This window comes from Cydia pomonella, chromosome 18, assembly GCF_033807575.1.
Source record: "Cydia pomonella isolate Wapato2018A chromosome 18, ilCydPomo1, whole genome shotgun sequence".
Taxonomy (NCBI): Eukaryota; Metazoa; Arthropoda; class Insecta; order Lepidoptera; family Tortricidae; genus Cydia; species Cydia pomonella.
This window is the reverse complement of record NC_084720.1, coordinates 16,976,087-16,992,602: the sequence shown is the minus strand read 5'-3', so window position 1 is coordinate 16,992,602 and position 16,516 is coordinate 16,976,087. Positions and strand designations below refer to the sequence as shown.

Sequence of the window (16,516 nt, the reverse complement as noted above, 5' to 3'; positions counted from 1 at the left end):
CATGGAATTGACATTTTGATTCAGAAATTGTTTTATTCTTATTGTTTTTATTTATTGACATTGTTTTCTTTATCATACAGATGATCCTTATTGGGAGATACTATTTCATTGTTTTTTTATATTGTTGTGTGTTGACGATTCTTATTGGGAGATATTATTTGTGTTCTTTTATTAATTTATCGTTTTTATTTTTATTGTTCTCGTATTTTCGTAAGTTTTGACATTGTAAATTTATATTTTGGATTTTGTAAGTATTTACCTACTTACTGTTATTCTAATTGTATTGACAATCCTTATTGGAGCTATAATTTTATTTCATTAGTACTGTTATTATTTTCATTTTTATTTTATTTTGACGATCATGATAGAAATTCTTATATTTTTGACATCAATGCAAATTTATTATGTAATTGTCTTTCATGAAATAAATCATCTAATCTAAAATAGAAATGCCCGTTTCTCAATTTACACCTCTTCTACAATTAACAACTCTTTGGTATTGTCCTTTGTTATCGCTACTGTCATGCGTGATGCCTAAGGTCAACAGGGCATCAGCGGGCAAGCTTTCGTTTAGGACAATAACAAATTGCATACCTATTATCCAGACAGCTACACGTTCGCTGTTCTTGGCAACTGAATGTAGGATCCCATATCAAAACCGGGGTAAAAACCGAAGCCCAACACTCTCTTCATATATGTGTCGAAGTCTAGTCAAAAGTCCCACTTTGGCGCTTACCATAAGGACGAGATTAGCTTGTATCTATAAATATAGGTATAAACGAATAACCTGTCAAGGCGTCCTCATGTTAAGCGACAAAGTGGGATGTTTTTCCGGCTAAGGGCATATTATCATTTCACCTCTTCTACAATTAATAAGACTGGTAATGGACTGGTATTGTCCTGTCAGCACGCGGTTAAGCTTTCGTTTAGGAGAATAATAAATTGTATATGCATAGGTCACCTATTGTCAACACTGCTTTTGGGTGGATCGACTTTTTTGGAGTTGTTATTCGGGTTGTTGTCTAAGAGACAATAAGACACAGTTACAGTTAGACCAACAAACGATTTTGATAGCACACGTAGTGCAAGTGTTATTTTAAACGTTAAAATTATATTAAATTATGACGTATAAATAACACGTGCACTGCGTAAGCTATAAAAATCTTTGTGATTTGTCTTGGTCTAACTCTAGAAGAAATGTTATATAAATTAATGTTTCGTAAATGTTGATATGTTTTAAAGCCGTAACCTTGGCAAGGAGTGGCACTAAAATTTGATTCACCCTTTTTACACGTTCGCTAGGTGGGTGCGGTAGGGTAGGGGTAGGGTTAACCGGGGTAACTCTCGAAGTCCAACATGGTATAAAATTGTGAAATACTAAATTTCCCTCATACTTTAATAGCAAAAATTACCCCTATATTCCGATAAGGAACCGCACCATATCATACGAATTTATAGATATATCATCTATAAATTCGTATGACACGTAAAAAAAAATAGGATTTTAAATCATAATTTTCGGCTAAAGCGAAAATTAATAGACTAAACGCCGGATTAATTAAACCATTTAGCCAATATACGGTCAACTTTCAAGAGAGCCCGAAAATGAATTAATCGGTATTTAATTATATTGAGATCTCATTGTCCTTACCTATCATTTCAGTATATCAAAAAGTATGCCGAATGATCGGCGATATATTTGATCAATTTGGCTTTCTTGTAACAAAGAGTGGGATGTCTATATTAGCTTCAATATTAATTTCTGACTAGTACAGTCAGCGTCAAATACTTTGTAGCAACCAAAGTAGCCAAATATTTCGGTACACCATATATTTAGTATGGTGTACCGAACTATTTGGCCACTTTGACTGCTACAAAGTATTTGACGCTGACTGTACCTAACCTAATGTGACGATCAAATTGTCTTATATGTACTCTAACTAAAAAATAAAACAATAACTAGATTACAACAATAAGTGTTTATTCAAAAAATCAAAATAGTTGGTGTATACATGCAGTCTTTTTACATATTGTAATATCGTGCTAACGTAAGTACACATACAACAAGTCCGTCCAGATCTGGCGAATACACCGCTATCACGCCATTAGCGAATAACTTGCGAACTGGAATTGCACGCGCGCTACGCTGCACGCCAAGTTTCAAAATGGCGTTACTTGGCAATTACTTGACATTTCAATACTATTATTTATGGAAGGTAGAGGCAAGGAACAGAATCTCCATAAACCAAAAAGTGTCCGACAAAAAATCATAAATAGGTGGCGCTACAATACCTAGAATACTTGAGAAAAAAATCTAGTCATAGACAGCGCACTTCACTCCCTCAATAACGCCTTGGTTCTTAGCTACTCTAGCGCTACCCTGGAGAGATTTGGAACTATCATTTATAGCTGACAGCTGGACACTTGCAACAGTTCTGCCTAAGGGGATTCTGTTCCTTGCCTCTACCTTCCATACGATTATCGTTTTGGTGTGTTCCGACATTTCACCGAAACAAGTATCAAGTAAGAGATAGCAGCAATACAACGATATACAAGCGATCCTTTGGCGCAATGGTTCGGGAATGGCGCGCCGTCGGTGCATTTTCCATATCCGGACGCACCGCATAAGGGCCCCTTCACATCCACTTAATAGCTCCAAAATAGTTCCCTATATATCGGTTTCGGCTGCGATAGCCGATACGAGTAATCTTGTAGAGATAGGATTTATAATGTGAAAGGGAATTAGGGAATTTGATCGGTAAATTTTGGGATTAGAAAAGTCGGTACCGGTTCTTATATTATAAGGCTTAAAATAAATGTGATTATAAGTTTAATTAAACAAAAGACACAGATTAATTTAACGAATACCTCGAGACTTGGGCAGTTGCCAGCCAGATATCAACGTTAACTCTTTTACAGCGATTTATGGACCACATGCGTGCCAATGGAATTGCAACCTTAATTTTACGAGTTATAGTTCGAATTGAACTTTAGCAAATTGAAACTAATGTTAAAACGTATCTTGAAAACTTAATTTCTTAATTTATGAGAAGACATTATGTTGTAAAAGAGTTAATCACCTGGTCCCACTGCGACGGCAGCATGGTTCCATTTTTATCACTTGTCACTATGTCGGTCACTTTCGCGCTTACATACTTGTTAGAACGTGACAGGCATAGTGATAAATGATAAGGAGCCGACCATCTTAGCCCTACTGCTAGACATTATAATGTTATAATAAATAGATATAGGAATAAATGAATGAAATTAAATTATTAGAATATTATTTCAAATATACACATATATATATGATCAATATCATATTCCGTTCCTTATATGTATTATAAGCTTACAAGCCTTTTATACTTCTATTCCTTTGGACAAACTTACTACTATTAATTAAAATATGTTGATAAAAAAATGTTTATAAAATTATATTGTAATAGGGTTCCTTCTTCACCCTCTGACAGCCAACACGCAATGGTACAGTGTACTATTACTTCGTTCATTTCCATAAGTTACGTTGTCGCATTGTATATAATAAGCGTAGCAATCAAAGGGTTATGACCGATTTAACCTGTTTGCCGCCATTGACTTATATAAAGTCTGTACATTTCGTGCCCCATACGTCACTACTTCATATCAAGTCGTGGTTTTGGTCAGGTTTGTATACGTGCAATTTTTTACGTGTAGTTGACGACACTATTACCTCATTGACGTGGCGGCGAAAAGGTTAATAGGGTCTATCATATTGAAATAGGTTAATAGGGTCTATCATATTGAAATAGGTTAATAGGGTCTATCATATTGAAAACAATACTTATCGAATAGGAATGCGTCAGTTCTGGTTTAAGGGCGACTCATGACATACCGTGATAAACCCAAGCTGTTTTAAATTTTCTGAGACACGGGCTGATGCACGGCATGTGTGTCTTAACTCGTTAGGGTAAAGGTGTGTTAAACATCCCACTCCCATTGGCTTTAAAAATATATTTTTACCTAATTTACACTTTAATTATGTACATACTATTTTGGTACGCAGGATTATATAAGTTTTAAGCTGCTATTTAGAGAGCTACCTTGAGCACTTCTTAGGACCTGCCTATAATCTGCTTATAAATATAATACTTCTATATTTTTAATCCATTTGTACAAAGCCGAATACCAATGTCGCTTATTATTTGCAATATTAGGATAAATTTTTGCTTGTTTACAAACCAAGCAATATACACGGTGTTTTACGAGGAACCTGAAAGAATTTAATAGTGTATTCATATTTAAAGAATAAAATGTCCTATAAACTTTTCTGGAATTCGCCTAGTTTTAAAGTTCAAGCTAATTGTAAAAAACCATATTTTTAGTATTACTTGGTGATAAACGCCTTTTTGATGGCGACATTCCTATGGGACGCAGTCTAAATATCTATATGTAAAAAAAAAAAACAACACTTTGCAAAAACTAGGTTTTACGAAAAACAAGTAAAGATCCATGTTAAGTAACCGGTTTACTAATGACTATTGATTTTTATGTAGAAATACATAAAAAAAAAACGAAAAAAAAAAAATGTTTTTTTTTTTTTGCCGAAATACAACCTAAACTCATATAACATTTTTGCCTTCTTTTGGCCTGAGATATTCGTGGTTAAAATCTTACGGGTTCCTCCTGTATTTCAATTCGGTATCCTATGTTTGCTATATTTTATTTTCTCGTCTTTTACTATAAAATACTACATAAATAGAAAGCCTAATTATAGGTATAAGGGAATGTACAACAAACAGTCAAGCAAAACAAGCCTCTATAAAATCAGTACACATCCCATAATACTTCAATTATTCTCCTGCTTCAATACTTTTTAATCTTTGGGAACTTATAATGCCCATACTTAATCTAAGTGCTAGAACATTGAGATTACTTGGTGCTAAATAAAATATTAAGCCTTAATTAAACAAGGATAAAATATTTTTTAGGGTACCATAATACAGATGTAGTGAATAATCTTTTCCCATCGTTTTTTTACGGAAACGTACGAACGTGTTATGCTATTTCAGTCGGTCTCAGTACAAAATGTACTGAGGTTGACTGAAGTAGCGTGACAAATACGAACGTTTTCGAGAAAATACGATGGGAACGGATTATTCACTACATCTGTACATATTCTTCATTTAGAACTTCATACGTTGTTGTTGTTACCGTACGGTCACAGACTTTTAATTGCTGATCAATATAGTGTTCAAGCTTATTTGGTTTTCAATAATAACGGTATGAAATGGCCAATGTAAAGCAAACCCTAAATAGCGTAACAATTAAAGTCCGTAACTGTAGCTAAAATTCGCCTTAAGCCTAAGGTGTGTTAAAACGTCGGAGCCAAACCAAAACACACCGGCATGCAAATTTACCGGTTAATGCTACATAACAGGGGGCCTACCACGAAAATCGAAATTCTCGAATTGCGGGTATCTTCCTCTTTTACTCTCACTAAGACGTAATTAGAGTGACAGAGAAAAATGCCCGCATTGACGAACTTCGATTTTCGCGGTTATAGCCCTGATATAGGCAGAGAGTGGTACGGTCAACTGAATAGGGTCGCTAAGGCAAAAATTGTGATTTCATACCATGCTGATTTATTACCGCTATATTCATAAAGCTTTACTGATTTAATTCAATTATGTTTTATCTCTTTCTTACAAATACATCAGTCAAAATGACAGATAAAGACAAACAATTCATCGCTATTTCAGGCCAGTAAAGCGTTTATGAATAACGCCATATGTGTTTACGCCCGACATGCACCCATTCACATATCAAAGAGCGAGCGGTGAATGGCTCAAACGTGTGTACACGCCTGCGTGTGTGTGCACGCACGCATATATGGCTCAAATGTGTGCGTGCGAAATGGGCTTGCCATGAAGTTACAGTTTTGTCTTAGCAACCCTACCACTATTTGTTAACTCTGGTATTAACCGGTATATTTTAAACCGGTTCTACACCTTGTTTGTATCTTCTTTGCTAGAAAAATAAAAAAGTAGGTAGTTTATGTTAGGGTTACTAGTTGTAGAAAAAATGCTGCTAGGCATTTCAAAAATCGGTCGGAAGTAACAAGGCCACATTTTCGTTATTTATTTCTTACAAAATACGACTTTACGACTAGTGACAACCTTTGTGACAAGTTTTGTTATTACTGAAAGCACCTGTTAATTACACCTATCAGTATTTTATTTTTGTATTATGTTTTTAATTTGAACTGTGATGTTTTTAACCTTTTGAACGCCGTCTGTGAAACTCAAGAACGTCGTGCACACGCCAATATCCCTGGCATAAGTGAGCACATATAAACCGTACTGGAAACGATTAAGGTTACGTTGACAACGTACGCCATAGCACTTCAATCAATCAATTTTTCGTGTTATGGCTCCATCAAGGTGTTGATGATTCTGCCAATGTCGAGGTTGGATAAGACACGGCTAGTATATGAATCTTATTACGGTCATAGACAGTGTTCGGTGGAGTATCCGATCTGCAAAGAAATACAAATTACGACTAACGCCATAGCACTTCGAGTGACAGCTTTTGTGTTTGACACGGCGTCGAAAAAGTTAAGGGTTCTTGGCGTTCAAAGGGTTAATAACCTATATCCCATTGGTAGGTGGGTTTATTGGTTTTTATTGTATAATGTTATACATTCTTAATAAAATACACACTACCAAAGCCGATTACGATACAACCAAGCCAACAGTACACACTAAAATATTTTAAATATTTGTTCAGATTTTGTTTTTTAAATGTACCATTGAATATAAGTATAAAACTTTTAAAATGTTATTGTTTGACATGATGCCAACGGCCACTTTCTATCACCGCACCGCTCGCCGTCGGCAGGGTGTTCATCCTCACACCCTAGAGCCTAAATGGTCGCGTACTGTGCGGTTTAAGAGGAATTTCCTCCCGCGAACGCTCCGGCTGTGGAATGAGCTTCCTGCCGAGGTTTTGCCGAGGGTCTACTGCAATATGGGGTTCTTCATAAAAGGAGTGCACAGGTTTTTAAAGGGTCAGCAACGCGCATGTAACACCTCTGGAGATGCAGGCGTCAATAGGCTGCGGTGATTGCTTACCATCAGGCGGGCCTTATGCTTAATTGTTTGCCAACGAAGGTTCGAAAAAAAATTATATAATTGTCATTCAAAATCGTCATGGTGGTATGGCGGTGGTGATCGTCATGGTGTTGGAATATGAACAGTGTAGTAAAACAATGAATGAAGTGCAATAAATAAATGATAATGCCTAATGATTAAAATATAACGCGTACCAAGGCTCGTCTTAAAATAGACCCGCACTGAAAATGAAGGCATGAAGGAATGTTTACTTGAGTGAGGTATACAGTCTCAACCCCTTGAGCAGGGCTCGGAAACCGGTTAAATTTCCAAACCGTTATCTTGTACTTGGCGCAAAACCTTTATAGATCGGGCAGTCAAACTTAATTTTTTTCCGGTGCTAGCCTTTCCAAAATCTTGGACTATAAAAGTACCTCTCAAAGCTGGGCTCAATCGGCACTTTGAGGGAGACCACTCCAAGCCATGTTTTGTTAAATTTATTGGCCTATACCTAGGACTTGCAAACTCCGTTTTCACAGCAACTAGAATACCGAAACTCTTATATTGGATACAATATCGGTTTACTCCGAATTTTCATAAGAACTCGAATGTCTTAAGAACTTTATTGTAAACAAAATAAACCGGTTTATTCGATGAGCGATGAGACGGCCGGCCGGCCTGGTGGTATGCCGCGTAAATAAAGATGCCTACCGACATAGGAAGAAACCGGTTTTTATTGTTCTAAACCGGTTAATAGGCAAGAACTTTATTGGTAATGTTCTCCTAAAATCCGGTTTTAAAATAACGGTTTCACGAACGAAACCAAAATTAAAAGGTTTTGCGCCAAGTACACGGTAATGATTTAGAAATTTAACCGGTTTCCGAGCCTTGCCGACCATCTTAGGATCGGTTTTGTCCCTCTTTGCGGGGGCAAAGCGAGGCTCATCAGTTGAGTAATGTGGCCCAAACAAAGGACCCGCAAAGCGCCCGTCTTTAAAACAATGATAGCAAAAGTCTAACCTTAGATATAAAATCAGTTGAACTAACGTATAGAGGTCTCAACGCGCGCCTCCATGGCTAGAGCGAGGAACACTTCTTCGAGGTAGTCTTCCCCTATATATAGGGTTGCCATAATTATTCGAAACATACTGGAAAAAATACGGGAAGCGATACTTAAATACGGTGGCAGTCCCGTATATACGGGACGTATGGCAACCCTAAGACGGGAACTGTTCTCGAAGGTTCTCGAGTTGGGAGAACAACTAGCTGTTCCACATTGCATTTTTCAGTACTTAACCTCCATTACAAAACTTTTCGAAGCATTATACCGAAGATCCCGCAAAGCGGGGTTCAATCGACACTGTTTTTGTTTAACTTTTTAGTCCATATATAGGACCTGCAAAGCTAGGAATCTTTACATTAATCACAGGAAAAATCTAACCTTAAAGACAGCAGTTGAACATAGTAGGAAATCTATACGGTCTCAGCGCGCGCCTCCTTGGCTAGAGCCAGGAACACTTCTTCGAGCGTAGTTTCTGTCACGGTATAGTCTTCTACTATAGAAGGGAACTTTTCTCGGAGGTTCTCGAGCTGAGAGAACAGCTCGCTGTAGCGGAGAGAGTCTTTCACGTGGTAGCTTAGCATGCTCTGCAGAAAACAACAGGTACGATGTAAATGAAGTGGATTTTCGGATATCCGAAGGACAGGAAGACTATTTTTACCATATCTACTCGGAAAGATTCTCTTAATTCTTTGGAATTAGAGAGCAAAGTTGCATTTCTGCTAAAGTGTAAAGAAATTTAAGCAAATTTTTAGTTGTTTCCTCACGTTAGCTGATAGGATTAACTTTCAAGTGATGGATTTGAATGGTAAAATATTTCATAGCACTAATTTGAATTTCACATGTTTTACAGCTGGTTTCCACACCTTTGTATGGCGTAATGCTTTTTTACTAGGGTTTCTGCTCGAGAATTCTCGAGGCGAGAAATCTCGAGAAATTTGTCCTTCGTCGAGGCGGGAAAAAAACGTCAATGCCTCGAGAACTCGAGAAATAAATCGTGTGATAAATAAAATGAAAAAATGCGTATGATACGTGATGCTGATGTGTCTATAGTGTATTTCTTTAGGTAAATAAATAAATGTAAACATTTCTTTCAACATTTTCAGGTACTTAAAACATTAGTTACCGACCAAATAAAAAAACTGACTAGATCCGTCCCCTGTCGTGCTAGCTTCAACCGATTTCATATTTTGAAACTTTTGAACGAATATCCTCAAATGTTAAAAAAATTCGCTCGTTTTAGGTTCTTTGCTATACTTCGTTTTTTTTTTTGCATTAGAAAAAATGTAAACAACATTGACGTATCTTCTTATTGAAAAAGGCTTCTATAAAATAAATAACTATTATCAGTTATGAAAGCAAAATAATGTAAATGATCATATATCATTTATGATTGTTATATATTTGCAGTGACTTATTTTTAAAAAGTGTTTTTCAATAAAAAGACTACGGAAGGTGGAGGTAAGGAAATAAATCTCCATGTACCAAAAAGTGTCATCAAAAAACCTTAAATAGGTGGCGCTACAATACCTAGAATACTTGAACAAGAAAATCAAATCATAGACGGCGCACTTCACTCCGTCAATAGCGCCTAGGTACTACTACTACTACTAGGTAGGTAGGTGTAGGTAGGATAGTAGCTACTCTAGCGCTACTCTGGAGAGATTTGGAAATATTATTTATAGCTGACAGCTGGACACTTTTGCAACAGTTCTACCATAAGAGATGTCACTCCTCTTAATTCCACTCTCACAAGACAGGTCCAGTTCGCTTATCTTCTTGCAAATGCTAAAAAAAAACGAATTATTGTGCCATGTCATAGCAAATATTACAAAACTAAATTACTATTGATAAATCAAATCATTCCGATATACATATCCCTATTAGCAAAATAGCACAATTTCAGCAGCTTCATTGTTACGTAGAGTAAGTATTAATAGTACGCAGTAAAACTTCTGTAAGTTTGTCACATCGAGTACGCAGTAAAACTTCTGTAAGTTTGTCACATCGAGTTAAATTGATTTGTAATATTCTTGCCTAAAAATATCTACCATATCGTTGTTTTTTTATATAATGTTAAATACCTAAAGAAATACACTATTGCATATCACATCGCCGCGCCTGCACCTTTTTTTTTTGTTTGTTGTTGAAGTTTTGACTATGAAGTGCAATTTATGGTATCTAAAAATCTACCATTTGTTTGATTTGTAATAAAGCAAAAAAAAATTAAATAGGGTGTTTTTTGAAACTTTCAAAATTTCTCGAGATACTTAAGAAACTCGAGAAATCCTGGTAGAGAATTCCCGTCCCTCGAGAAATAAAAAAATGTCGAGATATCAGAAACCCTATTTTTTACAAGTTTTTATTTAACTTGTAATGTACGATAATGTAAAAAAAAATTGAACCAATTTCCGGTTTCCAATGAAGCTGAAAATACATATGTAACATACGTATGTAAGTCGGGGGACAACGCAATATTATGGTACCATCGAGCTGATCTGATGATGGAGACAAAAGGTGTACATAGGAACTCTGTGATAAAACAACGCAACCTAATTGTGTTTCGGGTTTTTAGAATTATCTCGATGAGTATTACTTGCCTGTGGAAAACAGCGATAAAAGCTTGTACTAAAAATGAAATTTCTGCCAAAAACTTATTAAGATAGTAATAGTATACCTGGTGCTGATCCTGTAGCTCGCATGAGAAGCGCGTGTTCAGCTCGCCCTTGAATTCGTCGAGTTTGGACACGCCGTCCGTCACTGAAAACAAGGGTTATGATTTAGCAGCCCGACCAAGCTAACCCTGCGTGGCATATGCAATAACAAAACGTGGCAATGTTCGTTAGAGCGAAAGACAAAGTTAGTTTTGCATCGCGTTTTTAACCTTTCGAGACCCGTGGGCTTCCTGAGAAGCCAGCTTCAAAAACCAATGACCGAATGTCGCTATATTTGTCCGGGTCTCGAAAGGTTACAGTACCGAACCGCATATAGTTGTTGTGAGACAGATATAGTGAGAATGCACCGCGCTCTATAGGGAACGTGCATTAATTGAGCGGGCAGCAGTCTCCTACTTCCCCGTCCCCTGCTTATTGGTGCGAAGTGTAAATGTCACATATAAGCTTCCAATGTAGCCCACAAGATGGCAGAACCTATAATGCACAAGAAAATGTAGGTCAACTGAGGGCAGCACTTGCTTTGGCATGAAGTAACAAGATGGCATACCCTCTAACGCGCACAGCCCCTATAAGTTATATGCTCAGCTTGAACACGACGGAATACCTTTATGCGTGTTCAGCTTTAGGTCTATACTCTGTATCTTTAGGTATTTAAATAAAAGTAAACAAACAATTTGTACATTTTCGGGTAGTTATAACAATTATTGATTAATCAACCAAATACAAAATCGCCTGGACTGTGACTGAACGACCGGACTTTAACCTACATTATTTGATCATGTAATGTTTTCATCTACCCTCAACTGGCTTAAGGAGCCATTTGAGGGTAGATTTTGTTTACTATTATTTACTCGCCGTTCGACAAGTCGTCCACTGTGGAACAGACAGCTAGTGTAGACACTTACCGTCTTGTGCGTGGCTCAGCTTGAACACGACGGAGTAGCCCTGAGCGTGCTCGGCCTTCAGCGCGGCGGCCGAGCCCAGCGCGCGCAGCTCGCCGCCCGACATGATGGCGATGCGGTGGCACAGCGCCTCCATCTCGTCCAGGCTGCGGAACACATTATATATATCAATCAGCTCGATGGTTAATCAATAATTGTTATAGCTAACCGAAAATGTACAAAATGTATAATTCCATGCACCATTGTTAGCTATCTGACTTTCTTATTTCTTCTTGTGCCTTGGAATGTCAAAGCTTTAAACAAAGTAGTTTTTATTCAAATTTGTTATATCCATGAATGAGCTAGTTTCAAAAAAAGACTTTATATTCTGTATCGGAAACCAGTTGAGTTGTTTAGTATAAAAATATTTAATTTAGTATAGGTGTGCGGGTGCGAAGTTATGTGTGATATGTGAAGAGTTCCCTCGATTTCCTTACGATCCATTCATCGGATCCTGACGTAACGACGAAGGAATCAAAAAGGATGTTCTAAATAGGTCCAAATCAGAGAATATACACAAAAATAGCGGAAATGTAGGAGGTTCCCACTGCTTCTCTTTGAAATCGATCTATAAGTGTACCTGTGCGAGGCTCATGATGAGCTCGTGGTGTCTCTTGGCTCCGAGCAGGGCTTGGTGCAACCGCTCAGGTCAGGTCAGGTCGATATACGACTGCTTTATGAATACACTCGTGACTGTGGGTCCATAGATACCTGTGGGAAGCGATGATGAGCTCGTGGTGTCTCCTGGCCCTGAGCAGGGCCTGGTGCATGCGGCGCCTCGCCAGCGGGTCCACGCCGGCGGTGGGCTCGTCCAGCAGCGCGGCGCGCACGGCCTGGCACAGCGCCGCCGCAGCCGCCAGGCGGCGAGCACAGCCGCCGCTGTATGAAGATAGGCGTTTGTCTGCGTGCCGTGATAGATCTGCCAATGGAAAAAAATTGAATAGGGAGTATTATTGCAATGCCGCCACAGTGGGCTTGTGCATAAATCACGCAAGGTTTTTTCTGCTAATTTTACCCCCACATAACTTCAGGTGTACTTCAAAAAAAAAAACATTCGAGCATTATCTGTCGTCATTTTTTCATGAATCCCCCCATCGAATCTCGCGTGATTTGTGCATAATCCCAGTGCAGCACTAGCACCTATCGTAAACCATAGAGTAACTTATACATACTCCGCCTTAAACTTTTTTCGATAAGTTTTCACAGATAATAAAATATGACATTGATGCATCAAGGCGGTTTGTTTACAAAAGGCCTATTGGGAAACGCGAAAATCGAAATTTTGTTATCTGTGTCTTTATCGATGGAACATGCAAGAGTGATAGAGAGGTTAGATAACGAAATTTCGATTTTATTGTTACGCGGTAGATCCTTAGATTTTGATGGATTGTGGTAGTGGCGCCCTCTACGCAGAGTTTCACGTAAGATTCCCTATACATGGAGTTAAACAAAAACACTCACAGAACAAAAGAAGTGTGCACGCAGAATTCGTCTCTTTTGTCACCCCATTTACCCGATATAACAATCAGATAGTTCCGCTAAACATTCCGTAATTAAATGGCTCAGTAGAAAACTATGAAAATTTTATCTGTCTGGTCAAATCTGGGATTGACGTTTTATACCCTACCTTATTAAAATTAGTAGTCGAGCTGATTATCAGAACACTGAAATAACGTAGGTACATCTAACTTTTGGTATATACGCATTTTTTATACTACGTCGGTGGCAAACAAGCACACGACCCGCCTGATGGTAAGCAGTCTTCGTAGCCTATGTACGCCTACCCTAGCGTTGCCGACCCTAACACTCCGCACCCTCGTTGAGCTCTGGCAACCGATAAGTAGGGTCTAGTGTTATTTGGCTGCGGTTTTCTGTAAGGTACTTCCCAGTTGGGCTCTGCTCTAGATCTGGAATGACATGAATGCTGTGCCCTACCACATAAAGCGAGATGACATTCACAATGCCCATACCTCTCTTTTGGACGTAGTTTAAGGACGTACCCGGGTCCGCATTGAAAAGCATGGTTTTTTTTTTTTGCATGCGATGGAGCTACTACATACCGACTTCCTCGATCCAAGAGTTGGAGACGGTGGCAACATCCTCGTCTTGCAAACCACGCAGGGTCAGCAGCAGCGAGAGGTTCTGACGGCCAGTTAAGAAGTCGTCCAAACCCGCGAACTGCGGACAGTAGCTGAACGTGCGCATATACTGGGGACAAAAAAGATTAGTGCAATAAGATGTCGATCAAGGGGCACATGATTAATACATAACAGTACTCCTGGAAATTTTCTATAAATTGGCCTAACATATGATGTACTCGGCATTTACGGTTATTTTGTAATTTAGAATCGAAAAGTAGAAAAAAACACATGTTTATTTTTTAATTTTTTTTATTTCCTCTTATGGAAACTCCAAATAGGGAACCATACATAATTAAGAATTTCTGCCTCTCTGGTCCATATGAACTGTAAAATGTTTTACAGTACATATGGTGCTACTTTACCGCACTAGTGCGCAGATTAGCATATTACGTTACTGTGTCAAACTTTTAAAGGGCCATATGTACTGTAAAACGTTGTACGATACATGTGCGAATAGATAATTCGCAACTCGTGTCGATTTAAGACACTCCCTTCGGTCGTGTTTTAATTTATCGCCACTCGTTTCGAATTTCCTATTTTTCGCACTTGTATCGTAATGTACTATTACAGTACATATGGTACTACTTAACCGCACTAGTGCGAAAATTAGCATATTACGTTACGTGTCGAACATATAAAGAGCCATATGTACTGTAAAACGTTGTACGATACATGTGCAAATAGGTAATTCGCAACTCGTGTCGATTTAAAACATTCCCTTCGGTCGTGTTTTAATCAATCATCACTCGTTTCGAATATCCTATTTTTCGCACTTGTATCGTAATGTACTATTACGATATATGTGCGAATAGCTCCCTTCGGTCGTGTTTTCATTTATCACCACTCTTCGAATTTCCTATATTTACAATAATTACCACCACAAGTTCATAACCATAATGAACCATATTTCTACTAAAATAAGGTTGATTTTTGTTTAATTATTTTTTTGTAATTAGTGAGCTTTGCTTGTCACCTGACGATATGTACTGTAAAACTTTGTACGATACATATATGCGAATAGGTCATTCGTAACTTGTGTCGATTTAAAACACTCCCTTCGGTCGAATATCCTACTTTCCGCACTCGTATCGTAAAAAATCGACATGTATGTACATATGACCCTTTAAATTTTCGACATAGTTACATAATGTGCTAATTTACGCACTAGTGCGGTAAAGTAGCACCATATGTACTGTAAATAACTATTATTTTTCACTCCCTATTATTGCCTAGCGATATCCCTTTTCTTTAAATAAAAAATGAAATTGAGAAAGAAATGCAAAGTGATACCATGAAATAGGAATACCTCTTAAATAGGTATCGAATTATAATCAGAAAATATTCCGGGGCAATTAGAATCGCCACTTTTTGATATTTAACTAATTTAACACATATCAGTGAAAGAATAAGTATCAAATTCAAATGGCGTTCTAAAAGTTTTAATTATGGGTCTAAAGATGGCATTAAATTTACCGTGGCTACAAAATTTTCTTTGACAATCCACCTCTATTTCAAACTCTGTTTGGGTAAACTTACCGCGTTTCGATCGGTTGCATAGTGCCCGTTGGCGAATATTTCTCCCCCAGTGGGGCTAGTCAGCCCCGTCAGCATTTTGAACGTCGTGGTTTTTCCCGCCCCGTTCACTCCTAGTAGGCCGAAACACTCTCCTAAATACAAAAAATAGTATAATGAGAATTTAGATTTAACTGCAAAAAATATTATTTTTCATCACACTTCCTCGAAAAATACTTTATTTCATGCAGGAAGGACAAAGGCCTATATTGTTCCCGCAGGAGTTATGGATTGTTAAAAAAAAATTATAACTCCCTAGGGAGTTATAGTTTTTTAAAATTACGTCACTTATTCGTACAAACCAAGTAGTATAAATGAGTTTTACTTTTAGAATACTGACGTTTATAAGTTAATATTTATGCTTATGTTTAAAATTATTTAATTTGATTAATTTAACAGCCGCTTCACATATTTTTACATAATTTTCAATCGTGGCGGAACGCCGAATAGGTCTGTGTCTCCGAATATTTGATATGCCACCGCCCCTCGTTGCACAATGAACTATTGTGAGTCATATTTTTTATGTAATGTACCATGAAACTCCGCGACTGTTATGCTATTTAGCATGCTATTTATTTATAAAACCACACTCGTGTATTTTAATGCCTTTTATTATGTAGTCACATTAACTACTATAATATTATTCTTCTTCTTCAATCTAGTGTTTTCCCGGCCTAGCGCCAGGGTCCGCTTTCCTACTCAATATTCTCCACTTTGCCCGGTCTTCAGCATCCTCAGATGTGAGATTGTTCTCTTCGATGTCCGCTGTCACGACGTCCAGCCAGCGCTTCTTAGGCCTAACGCCTATTTTATAATATAATAATATGTAAAAAACGTGAAAGTTTAAATCAGTTTTCGATCGAAACATGTGGACCGCTATAAATTGAATAGCTCTGACCTTTCTTGACAGAGAAGCTGACACCCTTGACAGCAAAGAAAGGCTTCCGCTTGCAGCATCCCGGGTACAACTTCTGCACGTTGTGACACAGGATCGAGTCCGTGATTTGCTGCTTAGCTGCAATTTATAAGAAGTTGTTAT

General features: G+C 37.8%; 1 protein-coding gene across 1 annotated transcript in view; it reads right to left on the bottom strand.

The window, feature by feature from the left end:
* Positions 1-1,960: 1,960 nt before the first annotated feature.
* Positions 1,961-16,516, bottom strand: part of LOC133527686 (phospholipid-transporting ATPase ABCA7-like) — a 56,468-nt gene continuing 41,912 nt past the window's right edge. The window contains exons 26-32 of the mRNA XM_061864805.1: positions 16,376-16,492; positions 15,442-15,572; positions 13,825-13,972; positions 12,476-12,683; positions 11,729-11,871; positions 10,826-10,908; positions 1,961-8,735 (exon numbers count right to left, since the gene is read on the bottom strand). Of these exons, the coding sequence (XP_061720789.1) occupies positions 8,562-8,735; positions 10,826-10,908; positions 11,729-11,871; positions 12,476-12,683; positions 13,825-13,972; positions 15,442-15,572; positions 16,376-16,492 (1,004 nt within the window). The 3' untranslated portion in view covers positions 1,961-8,561. The remainder of the gene's footprint in view (positions 8,736-10,825; positions 10,909-11,728; positions 11,872-12,475; positions 12,684-13,824; positions 13,973-15,441; positions 15,573-16,375; positions 16,493-16,516) is intronic.